Below are 25,240 nucleotides of genomic sequence, written 5' to 3' on the forward strand. Positions count from 1 at the left end.
CTTTCCTAGTCAAAGTAACATATGTGTCAAAATATTGGTTTTGGGCTAAATATGGTAAGTGACAACAAGATGATATTATTGCTGTCAAAACCCCAATTTTTAGATAAACAAAATTCCAAATATGAAGTTTTGAAGTTCACGATTCACGAACGATGTGAGATGCACATGGTAATGTCAATGATTATGGCATTGAAGTCAGTCATTGTTCAATTTAATTACAGATTTTAAAGTAAATAATATAAACAAAAGTAAATAGTCGTTGAGATATCTCGCAGATCTGGTTCAATTTAACTCCCACAGTAATTACACCACGTGTCAACTAAAGCTTAATCCGAATTTCGTTTAGTTATATAAAATACGCGACAGTCACTCTATCTACGATGAACATGTGATGCGAGTGAGTAGTACTACCACTAAAATATAAAAATATAAAACAAGTCACGTTGTGTAATGTGTATTACACTTTTATGTTTTCATTTTTCTTACTTCACATATTTGAAACAAAATAAAAGAATATCGAAGCTTAGGTCATGTTTGGTTCTCCTCTCAAAATCTGTTTTTGAGTTGAAAAATTTGAAAACAAAAAACGAAAATGGGTTTGGTTTAATTTTCCGGAAAAAATTGTTTTGTAAAAAAGTAAAGAAAACTGAAAACAAATAAAAGGTGTTTTTGGAAAAAAAAAAAAAATATATATTCTTCTCTTCTCTTCTCCTTCTCCTCATCTTCTCTTTTCATTCTTTCAAAAAAAAAATGAAAACTATACCAAACACTTTTTTCAGTTTTTTCACTTTTTCAAAAACAAAAATGAAAACTGTACCAAACAGCTTTTTGAAAACAACTGCAAAATAATTTTTCAATACAACTACAAAAATTAGAAAATAGAAAACAAAAACTTTTTGAGTTAACTACCAAACACAACCTTAACAATTTTTATTTCCCAACTTATAGTTAACAAACAGGCTAGCCGATCTTTTTTTTTCTTCTTTAAATCACATTTTTTAAGCATATCAAATTTTATTCTTAAGACTTTACACTATGTAGTCGATTTTTCAAGCCTGGACAAATATTCTGTATAGCATATTTTACTTTTTAAAAATTTATCAACTTATATGGATCAAAAATGTTAAATAACCTTCCAGGAAAAAGAAAAAAGCCTCTTCCCACAGATACCTTCAAATCTAATGATATAAATTTGAGTGGTACCTAGGATAGCTTAGTGGTAATTCCACGCCACTTTCTGTGTGGAGGTCGTGGGTTCAATCCCCACCGCAACAAAGCTACCTTAAAAAAAATTGATATAAATTTGATCATTTTGGAAAAATACGATATTTACTCTCTCTCTCTCTCTCTCTCTCTCTCTCTCTCTCTCTCTCTCTCTCTCTCTCTCTCTCTCTCCAGTCTCCAATCAGAAAACATTACGATTGATAAATTAATCACGAATGTTCATAACTGTAATTTTGCACGATACGAGAGGATAAAAGAGCCAAGGGTTCGTCGTTTTGTGAAGACGAAAATATCCCACAAAAATCCACGTGTGACTGATAGTACAAATAAATACATCACTCGCTCACACTTTCCAGTCACTCTGCTTGAAAGCTTCCTTTATAATTTTTATTTTCTGAAGCGTAAGATATTTTCTCTAAAAACAGAGAAACAGAGACAAACAATGGATTGCCTTCTCAACGTATCAAGGTATCTTCTCGAGTATATTCTCTTTCTTCGCATTTTCATTCCCCGATGATTCGATTCCTTTCTAAAAATTGTTTCTTGTTTCTAAATCCAGATTCTCTATTATGTCTTTGCAAAGCGCCGATTCTCATCAGATGACGAATTTATTATCTTCTCGGAATCCTCTGGTACTTCTCGTTTACGATACTTCGTATAGATACAGCGATATATACATATGATGTGTGTGGTCCGAATTGATCGCCTTTTTATATTTCAAAAATTTACGCAGCTATTGATGAAAGGTGGTGATCGACACCGAACGATGGGTATGAAGGTAAGAGTATTTTACAGATGCAGAAGAAAATGAATTGTAAATCTGAGATTTGATTGTTAATCAAGAAGAATCTATGAAAGAAATCAAAAAGTGTTGGAATGATGAGAATGAATAGCAAATCTAATCTAGGCCTATATTGACGGAAGTTCTTTTAAATATTGCTGCGTTATTGCTCTTATCTTAGAGAATATAAAGTTTCGATCTGCCTTTTTTGTTATGAAGTTCATGTAGTATAAGTAGGAAAGTTTTTTAATGTCTGTTAATGAGATACAGATGTTAAAATATGTGTTTCATTTTTTGCTTGTTTAAAGTATGTGGTACGAATGAAGTGGTACATAAGACGTGAGCTACTATGTGGTACTAGAATTTCTATTTTCCTCCTGTTTTTGTTGATCTATATTCTAGTTATAAGTAGTTATCAAATCAGTTGTTTTATTTTTTGTAGGATTATAATATGAAGTGTGAGTAACATTCTCTATTTTGAATGAATAAAACCATTGCTACCCCTTGTTCTTTGAAATGATTTTTTTAGTTGTCTTCTGCAGCTCAAAAAGTTTGATATTTTCCAACTATGTTAAAATGCGTCGAATTTATGATTTAACCACGTGTCCATTTTCAGCTTGAAAGTCAAAGGAGGGGTAAAATGTGGAGCAGATTTAAAATATGGAGCACAAACTAAATGTTTTAATTTACCCTATATAAACTAGCTGTCATCTTCTGTAGCATTTTATATTGAAGGCTTCTGATTTTCCTGTAGGTGACTTCTGCTTCGGCATCTGGTGTTAACATAAGGGGTGATCGATACCAAACAGTGGCTATAAAGGTAAAATCTTTGATGAAATATAATTGAAATGTTGTATATAAGATCGCATTCAAGACCAGCCAATGACTAACCAGAAAGAACACCCATTACGTTGTTTGATCTGATAGAGTAAAGTTTATGGCTTTTAGAGAACAATAAACTTCTTTGGCATTTTTAGCCCTGACATTTCAGCTTGTGTAGAAAAGAAAATCAACTGCTACAATCCTAAGTCTGATGTGCAGTTTGAAAGATACCTAGAATTTTAAGCTCTTCGTTTGATTGAGCATTTTTTTTTCCTTCTGTGAATGATTTTTATATTACCAAGAGAAGTCATTTTTATTGGTGCGCGTCTTTATTTAAGAGTATGTGAAGTTACATGATCAAATTCGTAGCAAATTTGGACAAATTCGTAGCAAATTTGGACAGATTCAGCTGTATTGGGGATGGATTTACACATCTTATTCGCATCATTTTAAATGTGGATTTAAGATACAAGGTTTCGTGTTTTAAATAAAATTCCTTCGTGATGTACAATATTAGGTTTTTCTTTGCTTAAAATACAGGACCAGTACTCCGCAACTTCATATGCACGTCCCAGTTTTCATTATTTCACTTTCATTTATTTAATCAAATTGTTCCAAGTAGGATGCAACAATTTCAATTTTCTTCTTCCTTTTTGTTGGTTTCATCTCTTGATGTAAGTCGTTATTCACCAATCTGATTTTCGGTATGAAGTATGGAATTGAACTATAAGTCATCTTTCAAATCATTTGATATTAATGTTTCTGGTTTCTCTGCAGGCGACCTCTGGTTCTGCCTCTAGTGCTGAGTTAACTGGAACTGATGCTGATGCAAAGGAAGAAAAATCTGAGATATATAGCAACAATATGACAGAAGCTATGGGTGCTGGTAAGAAAAATCTGAGATATATACCAACAATATGATCAGTTTGGGCATATATTTCTAGCTCTATTCAAACTCTAAAAATGCGAGATGTTTGTGAAATATAAAGTAATTTATTTGTTCCACTATTTCGGGGATCATTAGACACTTTCACCTGCCACCGCATGTTTGTTTTGCAGTATATGATCTTGCATTTTATGTTCCATATAGTAATTTACCAATCTTTATTCTGTTGACATTTTGGATGCAGCTTTGACTTACAGACATGAGGCGGGAATGAACTACAATTTCATTCTGCCGGATTTGATTGTTGGCTCGTGCCTACAGGTAGTTTTTTTTTTTTTTTTTTTTTTTTTTTTTTTTTTTTGCACAAACTAGTCATGATTCTTGTATACATGACCACCTATTATTATGATTATTATTAAATTGCAGACTCCTGCAGATGTTGACAAGCTTCGTGAAATTGGAGTAAAAACAATATTTTGTTTGCAACAAAATTCAGATCTGGAGTATCCTAAAAATCTTGTAGTATGTAGCTGAAAAATGTGTCCTACTTTTTTAGATGACTGTTGCAGAGTTTATAGTATAACTATAAGAAAAAGCTATTTCGTTTTTACTTTCTATCGAGTGCCGAGTATAGTCATGTATTTACCTGCAGCTAGCAGTATTTATCATAGCCGATAACGTTACATGTACTGTTACGACTATTGAATATTAATCAGTGAAGATGACCACTACAAAGAATCATTTCAGCCACAAAACAGTATTATACGTCCTTAACTGCTACCTCTAGCTACTTTGGAGTAAAAATTGAAGAAATTCGAGATTATGCAGGGACTTTTGATGACATCGAACACTTGCGCGCTGAGATAAGGTTACTTGGTCGAAGAACCCTTTTTTTCGTGCAAGACTATTACTATAATGTAAATGAATCTTCTGAGTGCTTTTAATGTTCGACATATCAGAGACTTTGATGCACATGATTTACGGCTTCGGCTTCCGGATGTACTCAGCGTATTACACAAAGCCGTCACTCGAAATGGAGGCGTGACTTACATACATTGTACTGCTGGACTTGGAAGAGCTCCTGCTGTTGCGGTATCTCTCTTCTCTCTCCTTTTTTAATATTATCTTTTCAAATTTGCATGTCTTACGTTATCATGAACATTTATCAAGACATGCAAATTTGAAAATATAATTTTTTAAAATTATCTTTTCTAATTTGCACGTCTTACGTAATTGTGAATGTGGCAAAAATTATCTTTTCATATTAGAGAGGAGTTTCGTGTTAAAACCCGGGATTCGATCTCGAAACGGGAGCTTTGCCAATCTTTCACCGAGCTTAGTGTACCCTCTTTTGAGAGAGACTAAACTTTTGGTGATTGATTATTGGCTGCCTTTTTCATTAATTCAGGGTCTCTTAAATAGACCTAGGTTTACAATCTATTGGGCTGGGCCCAAAACCATTACCCTAGTTGCATAAATAAAATCTTAATTATCTAAATTCGGAATAATAAAAAGGCATAATTTAAAAACCTCATTGCAGAATATGAAATCCTAGTTCCATAATTGAAAACCCCTAATTTCCCTAAATAATAACCCTAGATACTAAATACACAACATTTTGTGCATTTACATTTACCTATCAGTTCATGAAACTGGGATAGGAGTAGAAATAATATTAAGGGATAACTAACTATATAAAGGGAGGAAGATGTCATGTCAGTTTTATTGGTAGACACTGAAAGAAAGGACACTACTTTTAGAGTTACTTTTCTAAATTTCTGCAGCAAATAACTTTTTTATTTTTATTTTATTTTATTTTTATATATCACATGGCTTACTGATGTGGTGAATGACTCTTCTTATTATAGTTGGCATATATGTTCTGGTTCTTGGATTATAAACTCTGCGACGCTCAGGATCTGCTGCTGGTAACTTTCTTTTCAATCACTGCGCTCCGATCAAGATATGACGTAGTATACATTTTGTAATAAGAAAATATGTTGAAGTAATTTCGTTTCTTTTCTACCGAAGAATAGGGCATTGACCTTTTGTGTGGCTCTCATGCCGATCTATTTTCTATGAAAGTGATTCTTGCATCTGTCAAAAACACTTTCTTGCATCTGTCTATATACTTTTGCTAACTAAATGTTGTGTGGAGTATTTCAAATGTCGAAAATGTGTCTTCATTAGAGATTTTTTGATCGCTTGTGCAGAGCAAACGTCCATGCTCCCCAAAAATGGATGCTATCAGAAGTGCAACTGCTGATGTTGTAAGTTTGTCTTTCCTTATGATTCTTACATGTATGCATGTCAAAAAAATCCAGAGTTTTAGTTCTACATTTATTCTCTTACAGTTCCCTGTTATGATTTTGTAAAATGCTTTATTTTCTCGCACAATGCCTGGTGATTTATGAAACATATATAAGCTAACACTAGTTTTTTCTTACTACTAGTATAATTTTGTATATATTGTATAAAAAAAATGGGCAACTGATCAGCTCTCTTTTCTTTTTCTTCTTTATATGTTGCTTCTTTTTATCTTTTACACAGATGTGTTAAAAGATGTTATTGTAAATCTAACCTTGCGTTTCTGTACCATATTAGCTTACAGGGCAGAGAAAGCTACCTGTCAACTTGTCCTGGAAAAATAGCAACTGCTCTACGGTTGAAGTTTCGGGACTTGATATCGGATGGGGACAGGTAAAGTATATTATTGCAAGATCAACTTTTCTCTAGTGTATCAAATGAGATTGAATATCATTTGTAGACGATGATGATGATTCTATCCATATTTATCGTCTGGTCATTTACAGAGAATCCCGCTGAAGTTTGATGAGGGTCAGGGTACCTGGAACCTTGAGAGAGAGCTATATGTAAGTATATCTGTTTTCTTTAAGCATCGTTGTGTGTGTATGTATACATATATTTCCAATGGAGATCTTACCTTAGCATTGAAACTCCAATAGGAAGGACGATATGAGTACAAGTACATCGTGGATGGTCAATGGACATGCAACGAACAAGAGCAAGTAACCTCTCCCAACAACGATGGTCATGTCAACAATTACGTCGAAGTAAGTTTTTTTTTTTTTTTCTAACTCGTAGCAAAATAAAAGTGGAAAGAAAATGAAATAGTGGGGACAAATACCATTAGTAGTCTGAGTCAATCTATCTATTTTTTTTTTTCTGTGATTTCCCAACTTGCTTATGTTAATGTATTTTTGCTCAGGTGGTTTATGAGAACCCGGATAGCACTACCTCTGTGCGTAAGAGATTGTTCGATGAGGAAGCTGATCTCACGGCTGAGGAAAGAGAGAAAGTAAGGGAGTTTTTGGAGGCTATTTCTGACGCTAATAATTAACGCTTACATGACCACATAAAACTGAATTTTAGGCTATAATTTCCAAGTTACATCCGCTAATAATTTTGAATACCAGTTCTACTAGTGTATATGCCTTTTGTTTTATTTTATATGAAAGTGTCTTTTCTTATTGTAGTTACCTGAATTTTAATAATGGCATGTACATAAAGAGAAACTTTATATTATTAAAATAAGGTGAATAATTTATTTTTCTTAAATTATATCCTTTTGTTTAATTTTAGCAGCTTTGATGAGTACACATATTTAGTTCTACATTTATTCTTTTACAGTTCCCTGTGATCACATAGTATGTGTTATTGATACACCTCTGATTGTTGTAAAAAAAATCAAACTGAGGTAATTGTTAAGATCCTTTAAATATAATTAGTTGGTGGAGCTCAAATGGTGTAAAGTTTTCCATCGATCTCAAATAGTGAGGAGGTCCAACAGCCATAAAAATAAATTAAAAAAAAAAAATGCTACACTGAGTCCGACACGTTATGCAACCGTACGCTACACTATTCTCTAAAGAAAAAGATTTCGTAACATAATAAATTTGGTAAAATTATAATATATAGATTGACCAGGGTCTTGCATTTCCATGATCAAAGTCATCGTTATCAAACAGTGTTTAACTCTATTGTAATATTGGCCCAAAGAATTAAAAAATAATAATAATAAATTATAACCAGAGTTTAAATTGTACAAGAAAACGGAAACGTGAGGGTGATTGTGGTAGTTTTTAATTATTATTCAAGCAGGTGTTGGTAATGAGACACTCCTTATTTCTGTAACCATGTCACCTCTCTTTCAAGCAACAGAGCTATTATATGCTAGTCCTTCAGATCTACTGATACTACATATATGATTTACACTTCAAGTTAAATAATAATGTGGAAGATTAAGTATGGGAAGAGCGAGGAAGAAGATCCGAACTTGTTCAGCACAAACAACTTTTTGGGAAGACAGACATTCGAGTTCGATCCGAACGCAGGAACTCCAGAAGAACGAGCAGAGATCGAAGAGGCTCGACAAAACTTTTACAGGAATCGCCACAAGGTCAAGCCATGCAGTGACCTCATATGGCGTCTTCAGGTAGAACGTACTATTATTACACAAGTGTGAATAAGAATTCATTGCATTTAAAACATGGTCTTTTGGTTTTAAAAATATTGGTTTATTTTTATTTTCTTATATGTATATTTTTACTACATTCTATTTCCAGAAAATCTTCAGATTATTCATAGTAATTTGACTAATATGTAGATAGGGAGGTGAAATATAATACCTTAAATAAACTAATATGCAACTCTTTTTTACCTTCGTATCCAACAATTGCGTGGATGATGAGAATAATATGGCTGATGTCCACAAAAGTACAATGGAAAACATTCCTAAAGAATCCTTATTTGCTTGACTAAATAATTTGTAAACTTCACAACTCTTTTATTGGTTTGAAAAAAAAAAAAAAAAAAAAAACTCTTTTTGGCAGCCAGAATTCACCATATGCACAATATTATACTGGGTAATTTAGCAAAATAGTCAATTTAAACGTTGGGAATTGCTAAATAGTCAAGGTTTGGTAAATATTAGGTAAATAGCCAATTTTATATATTTACAAATGTAAATATTAAGTAAATAGACACTGTCATATTAAGCCACGTCATTATTTATGACTATTTACCTAATATTTACTAAACCTTAGCTATTTAGCAATATCAAACGTTTAAGTTGACTATTTTTCTAATTTTTTGTATTATATATATATGTATATTATTACGCAGTAAAGTGTAGGTGAAGAAGCAAGTCAGGGTAAATACATGCATTACCACTTTTCCTTGTTTTTCTTTGTATTTTAGGAAGTTGTTCGTAGACATGTCATATTTATTAAGCTATTATACATAGGATTACAGAAAAATGAAAAATCTATTTTTGCACAAGACCCTGATTTCTTGCACAAGATCTTTCTATTTTATTTTTACTTATTTTTTACATTTACACAAAAATTGCAGATACTGAGTAAGAAAAGTTTCACAACAAAAATTCCCGAAGTAAGATTGGAAGAGGACGAAAAATGCACACACAAAAAAGCAGATGATGCAATGAGAAGGTCAATAAGCTTTTGGTCGGCGCTTCAGTCACCACATGGCCATTGGCCCGCTCAAAATTCCGGTGTTATGTTCTTCACACCAATAATGGTGCACAATTTGAAACCTCATATGATATTAACCTCAAAATAAATAATTATTTTAATATAAAAAAATTGTTATTTCAGGTATTTTCTATGTACATATGTGGTACATTGGATACGGTATTCAACAAGCATCACAAGAAAGAAATGTTGCGGTACATGTATTGCCATCAGAACGAAGACGGAGGATGGGGGTTACACATTGAGGGCCCGAGTATGATGATGTGCACCGTTCTGAACTACCTTGCGATGCGCATTCTCGGGGAAGGCCCCGATGGAGGCCTTAACGATTCATGCACAAGAGCTCGCAAATGGATTCATCAAAATGGCGGCGCAACTTCCTCCGCTTCTTGGGGGAAGACTTTGATGGCAATGCTTGGAGTGTATGAATGGGATGGATGCAATCCCATGCCTCCGGAGTTTTGGTTCTACCCTTCCATCGTTCCACTTCACCCATGTAAGAATATAATCTATATGGACAAAGCTAGAGTAGTCTAAACTTAAAGGGGTTAAAGTGAATTTTTTTTTCAAGGGGGTTAATTTGTAAATTTTCAAGGTAAAATATGAAAAAAAATAAATTTGGGTAAAAAGTGTAAAAAAAAAAGAATTGAGGGAGGGGGGCCTTCATTGCCTCCGTCCCTGTCTATACCCCATTTCTTTAGTTAGGGATTTGGATACGGTATCCCCATTATTTTAGCAGTAGACAATTATGCCCTATTCCAAATTTGTTTCCACAAATGTCATTTTTAGTGTAAAATTATCTGTAAATATGGGGCATTTTCTTAGAAAAAAAAATGGTTCATTAGGAAAATATGCAACTTAAACGTTTGACATTGCTAAATGACAAAATTTGGTAAATCTTAAGTAAATAGCCACTTTCATACGTAAATCTAAGGTAAATAGATATTTTCATATACCAAACATTGATTATTTACCTAAGATTTACATCTGAAAGTAACTATTTACCTAAAATTTAACAAACGTTTGCTATTTGGCAATGTCAAACGTTTAATTTGACTATTTTTCTAATTTTCTGTTGAGAAAAACATGAAAAGTACATAGAAACCTCTCAATCTCAAACTAGTGACATTAATACCATTTTTACTTATTTATTTATTTACTTGTTTGTTTACGTGTTGCTAAGGTTTAAATTCATATATTATTGCCAAACTCTTCTACTAATTATAAATTTTGATTTCTTTTGCCCATGATGCAGCAAAAATGTTTTGCTATTGCCGGTTGACATTCATGTCAATGTCTTACTTTTACGGAAGAAGGTTTGTGGGACCAATCACGCCACTAGTTCAACAGTTGAGAGAAGAGATACATGTTCATCCTTACAAAGAGATTAGGTGGAGCAAGATTCGCCATTTGTGTGCAAACGTGGACAACTACTATCCCCATGGCAGATTGCAAAGGCTTCTTTGGGATTCTCTCTACTATGTTGCTGAGCCTCTCATCAATACCTGGCCGTTTAGCAAGCTAAGAGAAATAGCTGTGGAGAGAGTGATGAACCATATTCACTACGAGGATGAACATAGCCGTTACATCGCCATTGGTAATGTGCAAAAGTCGTTAATGATGCTCGCTTGTTGGAGTGATGATCCCAATGGAGAAGCATTTAAGAAACATATTCCTAGGATTTCTGATTACATTTGGGTAGCTGAAGATGGAATCACCATGCAGGTATATATATATATATATACATATATATATATATATATATATATATATATATATTTAACTATTGCATTTCATTTTTATTTATTGACTTATCCAAATTACCGCTTAACATGGACAGTCTTTTGGGAGTCAATCATGGGATTGCAGTCTTTCCATACAAGCTCTACTTGCGGGAAAAATTGACGAAGAAATCGCCCCTGTTCTAAAGAAGGCACATGAGTTTTGCAAGGGGTCTCAAGTAAGAGAGAATCTTCCAAATTACAAAGACCATTTTCGTCATATTAGCAAAGGAGCTTGGACATTTTCTGATCGAGACCATGGATGGCAAGTATCTGATTGTACTGCCGAAGCTCTCAAGGTAATATATATATATAGCTTTCTCAATTGCTGATATAATCTTACTATGCCATTTATTTTGCAGTGTTGTTTATTGTTACAAATGTTGCCATCGGAACTTGTAGGCGAGCCAATGGAAGCAGAACAAATGTACGATGCCGTTAATGTTATTTTATCACTACAGGTGAGAAAATTGGAAAACTTGTACGGTATTGGTGATCTTCATAACTTTCTATAAATAATATGACGCATAATGATTTCAAAAAATAGAGTTCAAATGGTGGTGTATCGGGTTGGGAGAAAATTGGAGCTCCAAAATGGCTAGAGGTACGTACTATTTAGAAAGAAGAAAATTACAATAATAATATTCTTGTAACGAGATTACATGTAATGATGCGTGTCTTTTGGTATTTTTTTAGTGGCTAAATCCTATCGAGTTTCTAGAAGACATCGTGATTGAATACGAGTAAGTAATTGAGAAGAAAGGAAAAAAAAAATCAATAATGACTAGGACATAAAAATCATAGTTAGTTAATTCATAGATAATAATAATAATTAAGAATATGTGTTCACACTCAGGTACATAGAGTGCACATCGTCATCGATCCAAGCTCTGAATATGTTTAGGAAGTTGTATCCAAAGCATAGAAGAAATGAGATTGACAATTTCATAACCAATGGTGCAAAATACATTGAAGACATTCAAATGCGTGATGGGTCATGGTACGGGAAATGGGGTATTTGCTTTGTGTATGCCACGTGGTTTGGGGTGCTTGGCTTAGAGGCTGCTGGGAAGTCGTATCATGATTGCATGGCTATCCGTACAGGAGTTGACTTTTTGCTTGAGGCTCAGAGAGACGACGGTGGTTGGGCTGAGAGTTACACTTCTTGTACCAATAAAATATATACTCCTTTTGAAGGAGACCATTCCAATTTGGTTCAAACTGCATGGGCTATGATGGCTTTGATTCATGCTAAACAGGTGAGTATTTTTGACATTTTTTTTTTTTTTTTTTGTATTTTTGGATTTTTATTTGTGTCTACTTTTTTTATTATTATTATTAGTGTGAGAGAGACCCTGGTCCGATCCACCGTGCTGCGCGACTGCTGATCAATTCTCAACTTGAAAATGGAGATTTTCCTCAGCAGGTGATCATATATATTACTTGTTTTAAAATAGTATATATGTATACATGCGAAAACAAAATTTAATTTTATCCGTGCATGCATACTAACACATCATGTTTACTTTTACGTTTAAATATTTTAACTTAACGGAATAAGCTAGTTATTATTTAAACTTATCGATCGGTCTCTAGATTGTTTGCTAAGTTAGATAATTTAAAGAAAATTATTATTAATCGATTGAAATTTGTTATTGTTGGTTACTTGAAGTCTTTGTAATATGTGATAATATCCATATCTTATTTTTATATATCACTAAAAAAATAATTCAGTTTTGATTGAACATTAGCTTTTACATTTAAAAATATGCCAATTTAGATTACAGGATTATTTCATTTATATCATTATAAATTTGAATATGTATTTCTTAATAACGTAACTTTTTTAACCTTAGATTGATTATTTAGAAACTATATTTTAAATAGTCATTATAAAAATATTACTTCATTGATATATATTTATAAATAAAATTAAAACTAATGTTTATTTTAATAACTATAATGTAATAATTAAAATCTCTTAAGTAGTATTTTATGTATAGTTACCTTTTACAAGTAAAGTAAACTATTATGTTATTTTTGCACTATCTCTTGTCTGTGAGGTCTCATTCGAAATAACAATTTGTCTTTATTATTCGAAGTTGATCAATTTTTTTTGTAATCTGAATTTAAATGTTTATTATAATCAAGGATATGTATATATGAATGAAAAAATAGTAAAAATAAAATATTTTTGAAATATATAGAGAAAAATTGGAGTCAAGGCATCACATATAGGAACGCTTACTAATTTTTTATTACTTTATTTAATGCAGGAAATTATGGGTGTTTTCATGAGAAATTGCATGTTGCACTATGCAGCTTATAGGAACATATTTCCCATTTGGGCGCTTGCTGAGTATCGAAATTTGGTTCTCTTACCTTTAACTGATAATGTTTGATAAGCCTAATAAAGCATACGAGATTTTGTGATTCGCAACACAAGCCACGAGAGATGTTTTCTTTATGTACTTTCTTTATGGGACCTTCGAAGGCTTATTATACATGGAGAAGTCTACTATGGACAAAAAGCGCCAAACACCTATTATATGTATTTGTTCTCACGATAATCCTAATATATTCTCAAATTGGTTTTTCTCAATCAAATAACAACGATGACGATATATGCCAATTCATATTCTCTTACATATATAGTGATTGAGATCATCCAATATAAATAAATAAAATGGACTAAGATACATGTACGTACATGTGAAATGTTAGAATTGCAAACTAACACACATTGTAAATGCTTAGCAAAATAGCCAATTAACAATTAGTGGGTATTTTCTTTGCCGATTTTGTCCTTTTATTTTTGTAATTATTCTTATTCAGCTGATTACTTAATTGTTTTTGCAGATATATGGTTAAAAATATATCTTGTCCTTAATTATAGGAATCAGTTATTGTGGGTTCAAGGGTTTTTTTTATTTTTTTTTATTTTTTTTATCACATTTTCATTCAATTATGTTTCAAATTCTTACGTTTCATCTCATTATTGTTTTATTTTTTCTTTGTGTTCATAGTATGTAGAATATTTTGTATATTGTTTCGCTATACCGTATTTACCAACATTTTTTTTAAAACAAGAATAGTTCCTCTCGTTAATAATTGAACGGAGTATCCACCGAAATTACATCAGAAATACATAGAGGGCATTCAAGAATCCACCAAACATCGGACTGAAAACGAAAAGAGTTATGAGCAAAGAGATGTGCCGCATGATTTCGTGCACGGGGGATGAATTTGCAGCAACTAACTCCAAGCTCCCGAATAAGAGCGTGTATATCGGCAACCACAACCTCGACGATGATCAGAGGGCTCTCTTATTGCCTTCACCAACATAGTGTCGCTCTTTACCTCATGGATGTTGATACCATGAGTCTTGCCAAAAATCAGCCCCTCCCGGATTGCTAAACACTCAGCAACGAAAAGGTCAAGTGAGGAAGCCACTGTGCTGCAGAACGCGCCCTAAACCTCTCCCGCTGAATTCCGAATCATCCCGCCCATTCTGGTCGATCGACCATCCCTAGGAATAGCCAAATCTACATTAAGCTTTTGTTTCCTCGGTCGATGGTGGAGCCCATTGTTGTCCGTCCATGCTCCACTGCCTTATCGAGGATGGCATCTCCATTTTGGCCTGCTGGAAGTCCCGAATGCACTGAGACGTCCTTTCTGCAAGGCTTTCTAGAGACATCGATTCGGTCCCGTGAACGAGGTCATTTCTGGCTTGCCAAACCAAGAACGTCCCAAACACCATGAACTCCCTCTCCGACTTATTCAGTTTGGCTCAAGCTCTATCAACCACTTGGCGCCGACCACAAGCTCCACTCAAAGCACGCTACAACACTACTTTTCCAGAATTGCTTCAACATTGGACAAGAGAAAATTGCGTGGTTGCTCGTCTCAAAGTCTCACAAGATGCGCATGAGCTGGAGCAGCGGATCCCACGACGTTGTAAGGCCACAAACGAAGGAATCCTTTCATGTAAAAGCCTCAAAAAAATATTTTTGTTTTGGGCGGGATGGCGAGATTCCTTGTATTTACCAACATTAACGACAATTAATTCACGATTTGCTGGGTTTTTTTTAAAAATCTATGTGGGTTTAAGGTTATTTTTTGTTCTTGGATTTTTCATTATCATTTGTTGTAGTTGTGTATGAGTCAGTGATGACAATGAGTAGGGTCTTGCAAACCAAGACCCTATCCACGAAAAATAAAATAAAAGCATACACTACCCATACCCATAAATTTAGGAAATTAACCAACTTAGATGTTTGAGATTGTTACATAGCCAACGTTAAGTAAATATTTGGTAAATAGCCACATACATGACGTGACATTCCTGGCTTGCCCGTTCATTGAAATAAAAGGGTGGGATATTTACGTCAATTTAAGCGTGTAAATACGTGTATGTGACAATTTACCAAATATTTACCAAAGGTTGGCTGAATAGCAATCTCAAAGTGTAAATATGACTATATACCTAATGGATCCCCCATCAGATATATAACCATATTTACACTCTTAGATTGCTATTTAGCTAACCTTTAGTAAAGATTTGGTTAATAACCACAATGATTTCTATACAAACGTATATTTACATTAATTTTGAATTTGAAAATTTGTGTAATCATTGTGGGTATTTACCAAATATTTACTAAAGATTGGTTAAATAACAATCTAAAAGTGTAATTGCGGCTAGTTTACTTATTATTTTTTTATTTTTAATGGATTTTAATTTGGGTTTGGGCTTGTGTAAAACCCAAGGGTACACAATAACCTTTGATATTGTATTTCTTAAAGAACAAATAAACAAATCTTAACAAAATACTAAAAACAATAAAAGCGTACGCAAAAGTTTGCTTAGAATTCATAAATATAGTAATTATTTTAAATCGGTAGGGTATGATTAGGGTATTTAAAAATCATACTCTACTCATACCCATATAATTTGTAATGGGTAATAACCGTACCATACCCATTACCCATTTATTCAGGTAAGCTCATACCCATTACATGTAGGGTTTTGCAAGTACGTGAGTATGCGGGTAAAATTATCATCTTTAATATGAGTACAATTCTTTTATTTTTGTGTAGGATTTTCAAATTTGAGAAGTTAACCAGACAATTATTTTGGTTTTTCTTATTTAATTAGAGTTATTAATAAGGGTAGTTTTTTCAAATTAATTTTGTATATTTTAGGATAGTATCATCTGTATACCCGCGTATCCGGAAGACCTTACCCATTATTAGTAGTGTAGCCGAATTAATGAGTAATGAGTAGGGTACGTGTATTACCCATTAAAAGTTGTATGGGTATGACCCGTATGGGTAGGGTATGGTTATAAGTACCATACTCAATACCTTACCCGTTTAAAATAATGATTATATTTATGAATTTTAAATAAATTTTTGTGTACGTTTTTATTAAAGTATTTTTTAAAGATTTATTTATTTGGTCTTTGAAAAATACAATATTAAATGGGTACAAAATACTCATGAGTTACAGTGGAACCTATAGGGTTTTATCCAGACCCATTAAAAATAAATGAGTATGAGTAGGATATGATTTTAACATTTTTTTTCATAGGTAGAGTATGATTTTGAAGGACCTTACCCAGATCATACTCATTGTCTTCCCTAATAGTAGTCATATAAATAACAACGATGATGACTTAATTGTGCTTCATTCTCATTAGTAGGAATGGCAACGGGTACGGGTTTTAGCGGGTACACCATTACCATACCCGTACCCGCCAAAAAAAATACCCGTTAGCCCATACCCGTTAACCCGTCTATTTAAACGGGGCGGGTAACGGGTATACCCGCCGGGTGACGGGTGCCAAAAATATGCACCCGTTAACCCGCTTTTTTTTAATAAAAAAAATTGACTCATATTATAAGAAAAAATTGTCACTACTACATAGGTTATATAGTAGTATAAAGGGAAAATAACACATTTATACCCTGTGTTTTAGTGAAATGTCGAGTTTAACCCTCGGTTTTCAAAAATGTCGAGTTCATACCCTCTGTTTTACTAAAATGACGAAATTATACCATCTGTTTAATTAAAATGACAAAATTATAACCTGAAATACACAACAGTAACACGAATATTCCTTTTATTGACTTTTCATTGACGTTGACTATAATATTTATATATAAACACCAATTATCTTTATTCAATCGCGTCATATATGTAATTTATTTAAAAACTAAAAAATAAACAACAATTTCTTAATCGTGAAGAACACAGAAAGAAGCAAAGGGGTAAACATCGATAGTTGATAGTCATCAAAATCGCATATTCGAACAGAGAATCCAGGATTTAGAGTTACAATTCAAACACGGAATGAAGTCATTTCTTAAGAGGTATGAGTTTTATTATTTAATTTCAATTTTAAGGCTATTTTTATTTCAAAATTGAGAATTTGGAAGTTAGGATACTGATTTAGATATGATTTGGTTTTCTTATATAAGAGTTAATATCAATGAAAGGGAGATTTATGACGCTGTTATTCATTTCAGGGTATAATTTCGTCATTTTAGTTAAACAGAGGGTATGAACTCGACATTTTTGAAAACCGAGGGTTAAACTCGACATTTCACTAAAACACAAGGTATAAATGTGTTATTTTCCCTAGTATAAAATCTTAAATTATACGTGTGAGAGTACGTATAAGTTATATCAAAATTCTAGGATTTTTTTTTAATGTTTACGGGTCGGGTTAACGGGTTAACGGATCGGGTATGTTATTTTCGCCACCCGACCCGTACCCGCTAAAAATGATAACGGGTATTACCCGTTAACCCGTTAACCCATTTGAGCGGGTATCACCCGGCCCGTTTAACTCGGATACCCGACGGGTTAACGGGTTTCGGATTAAACTGCCATTCCTACTCATTAGTTAATTTCATTTCACAAGAATAATGGACTTGACCGTGTGACTAAGTAAGAGAGGGATTGTTTTTCGTTTTGATGAGGTCTTGGCATTGACTCCATAATAAATTGATTAAAGGACACCTACACACGATTTTGGAAGGCTATAAATAGCCTTACAAGTAGACGGTCATAAACACACCTTCCAACACATTTTATTTTTTAGATAATCTCTCTCTATATATATATATATATGTGTGTGTGTATTTTATTTCCCTCTCTCTCTCTCTCTCTCTCTCTCTCTCTCTCTCTCTCTCTCTATATATATATATATATATATATATATATATATATATATTTATAGGTACTCGGCCATTTCTTTTTTCTTGTTTGACATTCCAAGTAGACATTTGAATAAGAAGTTTTCTTCTTGTCATTTGATTCGCTTGTACCTATACACAAATCTTAGACACTTTCTTTGAACTTATTTGTAGATTCTTTTTGTGGTTACTTGTTCACATTCATTCAAGGCCAGGAGACATGTGTTCAAATATTCAAAGGCTCAAAGATCAATCACGCTTCAAGAGGGTAGTTTTATTGTTTTAAACATAATCATGCGCATTGCTTAGGTTTCACTAAAACTGTTTTTATGATATGTGAAATTTTGGAATTCATGTCAAACTTTTTCTAATCACAGTGTCATTTCCAACGTTCTTGTGTATGTGTTAGAGCATCTTTAATAGTTTCTTGCTTAACAATTGTAAGGATTTGCTTGTAAATATAAAAAATGTTTAGCTAGTTGCTTAACCATTGTTTTGCATATTGACTATTGATTTAGCTAAGCAAATTGGCTCTATTAAGCTAGTTGCTTAACTATTTAGCTCTAGAAAAATCTATGTGGCAAATAGAGCTAATACATTTAGCTAAACCATTAAAGATGCTCTTACAGGCCAGTCATTCCCTTAGGCAATTGCCTAGAGGCCTCCCCTCTTTGAAGAAAAATAAAGGCCTAAAAAATTGTAGTTTCTTGGCCCAATAAATTTAAAGATTCAAATATTGAACACTTCAAAATAATTAACTCATCTGATGATGATTGGCTGTGACCAAACCTGGTTATGACATTGTGTCATATGGGTGGAAGTAGGCATTTTATATTATGGCTTTTAATCATTTTTAAGCCCACAAAGAGGATTGATGAGAAGATATTTTAAAACAAACAAGGAACTTGAAACGTCAAAGAAAATCAAAACTTTATTTGGTCTCTTTTTTTTTTTTTTTCACAGAAGCTATTCTCAAGCAAGTGAAGAAAAAACAATCCACTTTAAAGCTTGAAGTTGGAGCAATTTGTTCATCACTTTCCAAGTTCCATCTTTCTAATTAAGTTGTTTTGTTTGAGATTATTATTGTTGTTAGGTTTTTGCGTGTGTGTGTGTGTGTTGATTTTCTTTTTTAGTTATGTCTTGTCAAAAATTTGCTTCGACAAATTGAAAAAAAAAAGAGGAGAATATTTCGTTAACTTTCAGAGAGGAGCTCTTGATAAATTTCTCATAAAAAAAAAGATTTAGTAACCATAGTTGAAGAAGAAGTGAGCGCACATGAAGATGATGATACGAGAGTAGAAAAATCTAGAGAGACTTACGATGAGGAAGAATCCGGAAATGATTTTAGTGAAATTGAAATAGAAGAAGAGGTAAAAAAAAAGTGTGTGCCCCACCATTTTTTTTTATCTACACTCACAATTTCTTCTTATTAAAGATTATTTCAATAGTACGACCATTTAATATTATTTTTCTCTTATCCAATAGGAGCAATTTATTCCAGAATTATGACAATAAATGTCATGAAAAATTACAAAATGTTATACTTTTGAAATAAATAGTTGCTATTGGATAATGAGAAAACAGACACTACTAAATGGTCATACTTTTGGAATAATTCCTTTCATTATGTTAAGTTTCTCACATTAAAACCTCAAAAATAGACATCTTATGATCATGGTAGTTTACCATATTGTTGTTACCCTAGTCATGTTGTGGCGTTGGAAGTTGTGATGCCTGGATCGTCTCATGAGCTCTGTCGAACAGCTGGATCGCGAGCTCTCGTTCTGCCTTGTTGTCACCAACTCGCTTCGTGTACAAATCTCTCGTCCAAACCCAGTAACTTTTGCTCCCCTTAGCTGCTCCAAGATCTAACTCTAGGGATTTTTTTAGACTCAGCGACAAAGATCAAACTGCTCTAGTACCCTTTGTTACAGCTAAAATATATTTTGTATTTAGCTAAACAAATGAATATTGAAAATTCGAGAGGTTTGTGCTCTCTCCTTACGAATTTCTTCTTAGTCTCTCATGCAATTTTCGTCTCCTTTTCTCTTCTAACCCCTCTTATTTATAACCTAATCAAGAGTACTCTCAAGTCTAAATATAACCCCATAATAAATATTTCATATTACCATATCCTCAATATCTAAAGTTCCTAAAATACAGTTGGCATTAAAAAGATTTTCATGGTCAATTTGTAATAACTACCAAGACATTGGCTATTTTGCTATTGTGTTGTTTTCATTAAGCTAATTAGCCAGAGTACCCAATTGAAAATAATATAAATAAAATCCACACCATGCTTCAACTTCATGCAAAATTTTATTGAGAAGTGACTCAAAACTAATTATCCTATAAATTACATAAATTAATGGAACCCCACGACATTACAGAACCAATCTACATATTTTACTTCCATAATAACAGTATTAAAATGATCCTAAGAACTCGAATTCTGGGTTTATGTGGTTTGAAAACAAAACAAACGAAAAAACAAAGGTCTTAATGATAAGTAGAGATGATGAGAAAAAACGTTTCGGTTGCTGTTAAGTCTCTTCTTCGTCAACAAGTATGGTTGACTCATTGCAAACTCCGACATCCACAAGAGATGCCATTTCATCGCCAAGCAATGCTGGAAAAGGAGAACCCTGCAAATACAGAGGACGAAATCAGTAACATATCTATTCATTTTTTTCTTGCTTGAAAAACAGATATCACAAAGAACAAGGTAAATAATAGTAAGGCTAACCTCTTCTTGTAAAAACAGTTTCAGCTTGATAGACTTCAACTTGAAAAAGGTTTCACAAAGAATTTTTAGTTTGCCCACCTATTTTAAAAATAAATATATCATCAATCAAATAAACTTCCATACAAAGTTAAATAATAATAGAAATAAAAAAAATAATATAGCCACAGGAAAAATTAATTTGTCTTACTGTTGTGGTGCCTGGGAGCTTCTTTGTAAGTGGGGCTTTCTCTCCCATAGATGCTCCAACACACTTCAAAGTGATAGCTGTAAATTTTACATACCAAATTTAACATCCATATTATAAAAAATAAAAAAATAAAAATTAAAGCTTTGGGAAAAAAACTAAGGTTTCATACATAGAAGTCCAGATGACATTTTCTGAGGACCCGCCGGTCCACTTGTAAGTTTTTCATCATCTATTCCATGTAAATCCTTGAGCTCGCCAAACCTGTAATCATCTCATTATTAATTATGAAGAAAATTTATGGATTTTATTCATTTCAGGACAAATTGTATGTTACCTAGGGTTGATCCGATGGATATCTTCGTGATTGCCATGCAACTTTGACATAACCGAGCGGACATACCTTTAAGAAATAGTGTTCTTGTTACGCAAGCAAAATAAAATATACGAACATATAAATCTCTATATTCTATAAGAAGAAATGAACAGCCTATATCTGAAACAGGCACACAAAATTTATTATGAGTACACATCTGAAAAGGGACCCTTGTTATTTCACCATTAAGATGAAAGTTCAGTTTTTTTTATTTTTTTATTTTCACCGGCTGAGCCCTTTAGGAAAAGACTAAAAAGGACAAAAAGTTGAGAAATATTTTAGTCTTGTCAAATCAGTCTCACGTAGGATCAACAAAATAACTTTTAGCAGTTGGTTTGATAACCAAGAACGCGAAGCAAGTTCTCGACCTGAGCTGAAAAATGAAGAAAAACATACCGAATCTCGGACTCTCTTCTTTCACGAGGCCTAACCTGCAATGTATGTATAATATATATATATATATATATATATACATATATATATATATATATATATTTTATCAATGGAGTCTGTATGCTTTTCTTTGTATCACTGAGATAGTTCAGTCACTAAAACCAGCACGGATAACTATATTACCTCACTGCCGTTCATTATTTCGACTTTAGCCAATCGGGCAATCAGAACAAATCTTGGCATACCACCCCTTCCATGATCACTGATTGGGTTGTCAGATAATCGTATATCCTTTAATTTCACAAAATTGATATTAGACCGTAAATCGTCAACTAAAAATTTATCACGTGTAGTATTTCCTCAGTGGTAACAACATTATATGAGTGTACCATTAATTTTGGAAACGTGTTTAATGCATCAACTGAAGCAGCGTCCTCAACATTGTTGGCCCCTATATATTAATAGCAAGATCATTACAACCGTAATTTATGTAGGGAAAAAAAATCATTGGGTTTGTAGGAGAGTGAAGAATGCTTTTACCGAGAAGAAGGCAGCGCAAATTTTCAAATGGCTTGCTACTTTTCTCCTGTGATTCACGGTCCCCTGAAAGTTGAATTTCTGTGTCGGCATCTGGGTAAAATATGCGGTTCAAATTGTTCTTGTTCAATTGAAGCTGTTCCAAGCTATAAATAATAAAAAATAAAAATAAAAACAAGTTTTTAGAAAAAAAGTCGAAAAAAAATTGGCAGCTTTTGTTTATCAATAGCATTTGAGCTAGATGACCCTCTAATTTGATCCTAACCTCTTCAGCTGTGAGAGTTTCAGAACTTCTCTCCAGTCAGCTATACAATTTTCATCCAAATTTAGAAGCCGTAGAGAATCAAATCCCTGAACCCCTGAGGATGTCTGGACCTGGTAAACAGAAGAAATGGAACACACCTGACTCGGGGTTTTAAGGTGAACTAGAATCTCGGAAACTTTTTTTTTTTTTTTCTCTAAGAAAAATAAAACGACAGATTTAATGAGATCGTTGCACCATATCTTCTCATGTGTTCAATAAAGAACAATAGTTAAGATTGAGGAAACCAACTTAATTGTACAGATGAGTAACCAATGAAGAAACATTTTCCATGTTTTAAGGTACCTAAATACTACGGAATAAAAATAACAATACCATATGATCTGACCGAAGTAGTAGAGATTGGTAAGAAATTTAGATGCATACATCTATTGTGCTTATGTTATTTCCCATAAGATGAAGTTCTTCGATTGCTGGCAAAGAATGTTTAAGTATTTCAACCTGCCATATAAAACTAACATTATTTGCGATCTTAATATAGAAAGACAAGAAAGAAGTTTATAGCAAGATGGAATATCAATATCATTTAGAGTAAAAGAAAAAGAAAAGGCATATTAGCCCACAATTTAGAGTTTATTTTCTATTTCGTTTACTAAACTTGTAGTGAAAGGGATTGGACTTTATTTGAACGTGTTTTTTAACGATCATCCACAAAAACCTTCATCACGGTAATGCTACAATTTCTCAGGATCCGCAGTCACTTAAAAAAAAAATTAAAAAGCAGATTCAAAGGAAAGGGAAAACCTGCGTCCACTTCAGACCAGTATTGTTGAGGACTAAAGTGCGAAGGTTTCTAAGAAGTGGAAGATCAACAATCTCTTCCGCCATTAAGTTGTAAGACAAATTAAGAGCTGAAAGGGCTGGTAACTCCTTACAGATTGTGCCAATATCCTGCAACATAAAATCAAATGTCAAATCTCAAGAACTAATAATGTCAAACTAACTTTGTAGAAAGACGTCAGTGACCGAGGAGGCTAATACAAGTTATACCTTCCAATCAGACAGAAGATTTCCAGTCAAATCAAGTGCCTTTAGATCTGCAAAAAAAAATAACAATAATGATAATCCATATAGTTTTTGGTAACTTGAGGTAGTACATGTTTAGAAAAATTCACACATACCAAAAAAAAAAAAAAACAGAAGGACATATATATCCTACTTCTAGTCATTGAACAAACAAAATTATGAAGAAAAATTAGTCATAATTCCGACTCTAAGAGGAAACATGAAAATTGGTCATAGACAAGACTAAATTTGTTTACTCATTGCTAAAGTAAATGGGTCAAGAATTAGAGCAAACCCATCAGAATAAAGCGTCCATCTTTACAAAACAAAAAAAAAATTGAAACAAACACCAGAGCAAACCCATCAGAATAAGAAGTAAGAACCCATCTTTACAAAATAAATAAAAAATAAAAAAAAAATTGTGACTTACTTGGTAGCAAAGCCGAAATATCGGATGAGGATCCGGGAGAGCTGACACCCAAAAACGAAAGCGACACACCCGTCAACTCTTCAAATCGACTTAGCTTATCCTGAATCTTATCCTTACCCAACAGCTCAACCGATACACGCTTCTTGCTCGATGAAAATACATACATCTCATCTGGAAGAACACAACAAGCAATAGATTAAAACAAATCAGAACCCTTCTCATTGCATTAATAACATCAATTTGTTTTTATTTTATTTTTTATTACAGGTCTGCAAATTAAATCCCAGTTTTGTTCACTCAACTCTGAAAAAACTATGTCCCTTGCCATCTTTCTACAGCCTTAATTTTTCGCTGACAAATTTAGTACCAAAAAATGATTTTTTAGATTTCCTGACAGATTCTAGAATCATCAAGACAGCCCTAAAGACAGTCTTAAATCTATAATAATAATAATAATAATAAAAAAAGAGTTCTTTCTTTCCAACTCCAAGTTACATGATCAACATCAGTAGAATAATAATTTTATTATCACATAATAATTTTATGGTAATGCCATTACCTTCTTCTTCCCTGGTGGATTCGCTTCGGTATCTGAGATGTAGAGCTTCGAGGAGCGAAATGCCGAGGCTGAGATTGTGGGTCCGGACGAACGACCCTGATCGTTCGGACTTGGCCCGGAAATATCTGACACCGTTAACGGAACCATCGTGCTTTCCGTCTCCGGCGTCCCACTCGACCCCGACCCAGTCGCCGGAGTAGCCCTCAATGGGGCCCACATAGGCCACGCTCCCGATTCGCTGCGGATCGCCCGCTGAGTGGACTCGCTGCCCCACTCTGAACTCGCTCTCTCCCATTTCTTAATTTCCCACTCCTCTGCAATCAGTAGTAATAGTGCAATAGTGAAGAGAGAAAAAATTAGAAAATAAGTTACTTAAACATTTGATATGGCTAAATAACTAATGTTTGATAAATCATAGGTAAATAGCCGTAAATAATGACATTATCTAATATGTGTAGGTGATTATTTATCTAAGATT

At 33.3% G+C, this 25,240-nt stretch overlaps 3 protein-coding genes across 3 annotated transcripts; 2 read left to right on the forward strand and 1 right to left on the reverse strand.

The window, feature by feature from the left end:
• Positions 1 to 1,568: 1,568 nt before the first annotated feature.
• Positions 1,569 to 7,295, forward strand: SEX4 (dual specificity protein phosphatase (DsPTP1) family protein). Its single transcript, XM_089604259.1, has 15 exons — positions 1,569 to 1,692; positions 1,784 to 1,856; positions 1,958 to 2,002; positions 2,760 to 2,825; positions 3,605 to 3,713; positions 3,958 to 4,034; positions 4,140 to 4,216; positions 4,501 to 4,581; positions 4,673 to 4,805; positions 5,582 to 5,641; positions 5,927 to 5,983; positions 6,318 to 6,413; positions 6,527 to 6,586; positions 6,680 to 6,787; positions 6,943 to 7,295. Exons 1-15 carry the CDS (start codon positions 1,667 to 1,669, stop codon positions 7,072 to 7,074), a joined length of 1,200 nt encoding a protein of 399 aa, XP_089460385.1. The 5' UTR covers positions 1,569 to 1,666; the 3' UTR covers positions 7,075 to 7,295.
• A 632-nt stretch (positions 7,296 to 7,927) lies between these two features.
• LOC149379024 (lupeol synthase-like) lies at positions 7,928 to 13,544 on the forward strand. The gene is made up of 11 exons (XM_089603712.1): positions 7,928 to 8,169; positions 9,087 to 9,272; positions 9,350 to 9,654; positions 10,480 to 10,951; positions 11,067 to 11,306; positions 11,370 to 11,468; positions 11,555 to 11,611; positions 11,704 to 11,750; positions 11,864 to 12,266; positions 12,350 to 12,433; positions 13,284 to 13,544. The coding sequence occupies exons 1-11, from the start codon at positions 7,966 to 7,968 to the stop codon at positions 13,407 to 13,409; spliced, it is 2,223 nt and encodes a 740-aa protein (XP_089459838.1). The 5' UTR covers positions 7,928 to 7,965; the 3' UTR covers positions 13,410 to 13,544.
• A 6,955-nt stretch (positions 13,545 to 20,499) lies between these two features.
• On the reverse strand, positions 20,500 to 25,099 carry PFI (tubulin folding cofactor E / Pfifferling (PFI)). Its single transcript, XM_089604316.1, has 15 exons — positions 24,763 to 25,099; positions 24,204 to 24,374; positions 23,759 to 23,805; positions 23,513 to 23,659; positions 23,135 to 23,209; positions 22,712 to 22,821; positions 22,450 to 22,592; positions 22,299 to 22,360; positions 22,093 to 22,200; positions 21,913 to 21,947; positions 21,478 to 21,543; positions 21,313 to 21,404; positions 21,144 to 21,220; positions 20,957 to 21,034; positions 20,500 to 20,855 (listed from the first exon to the last, which is right to left on the reverse strand). Exons 1-15 carry the CDS (start codon positions 25,055 to 25,057, stop codon positions 20,754 to 20,756), a joined length of 1,608 nt encoding a protein of 535 aa, XP_089460442.1. The 5' UTR covers positions 25,058 to 25,099; the 3' UTR covers positions 20,500 to 20,753.
• Positions 25,100 to 25,240: the final 141 nt, after the last annotated feature.

The sequence above is a fragment of the Urtica dioica genome, chromosome 12 (assembly GCF_054948205.1).
Source record: "Urtica dioica subsp. dioica isolate 48M chromosome 12, U.dioica_male_clone48M_v1_H2, whole genome shotgun sequence".
In the NCBI taxonomy this organism is placed as follows: Eukaryota; Viridiplantae; Streptophyta; class Magnoliopsida; order Rosales; family Urticaceae; genus Urtica; species Urtica dioica.

What these genes read in the sequence shown, in the direction of transcription:
- SEX4 (XM_089604259.1), top strand. Translation starts at nt 1,667, where the DNA reads ATGGATTGCCTTCTCAACGTATCAAG. An exon ending in GAAGAGCTCCTGCTGTTGCG is followed by an intron (nt 4,806 to 5,581) that starts GTATCTCTCTTC and finishes TTCTTATTATAG; the next exon opens with TTGGCATATATGTTCTGGTT. An exon ending in ATGTCAACAATTACGTCGAA is followed by an intron (nt 6,788 to 6,942) that starts GTAAGTTTTTTT and finishes ATTTTTGCTCAG; the next exon opens with GTGGTTTATGAGAACCCGGA.
- LOC149379024 (XM_089603712.1), top strand. Translation starts at nt 7,966, where the DNA reads ATGTGGAAGATTAAGTATGGGAAGAGCGAGGAAGAAGATCCGAACTTG. An exon ending in GTACTGCCGAAGCTCTCAAG is followed by an intron (nt 11,307 to 11,369) that starts GTAATATATATA and finishes TTTATTTTGCAG; the next exon opens with TGTTGTTTATTGTTACAAAT. An exon ending in ATGTTATTTTATCACTACAG is followed by an intron (nt 11,469 to 11,554) that starts GTGAGAAAATTG and finishes TTCAAAAAATAG; the next exon opens with AGTTCAAATGGTGGTGTATC.
- PFI (XM_089604316.1), bottom strand. Translation starts at nt 25,057, where the DNA reads ATGGGAGAGAGCGAGTTCAGAGTGGGGCAGCGAGTCCACTCAGCGGGC. An exon ending in ATCTTCTGTCTGATTGGAAG is followed by an intron (nt 23,660 to 23,758) that starts GTATAACTTGTA and finishes TTTATGTTGCAG; the next exon opens with GATATTGGCACAATCTGTAA. An exon ending in AATGTCATCTGGACTTCTAT is followed by an intron (nt 21,221 to 21,312) that starts GTATGAAACCTT and finishes TAAAATTTACAG; the next exon opens with CTATCACTTTGAAGTGTGTT.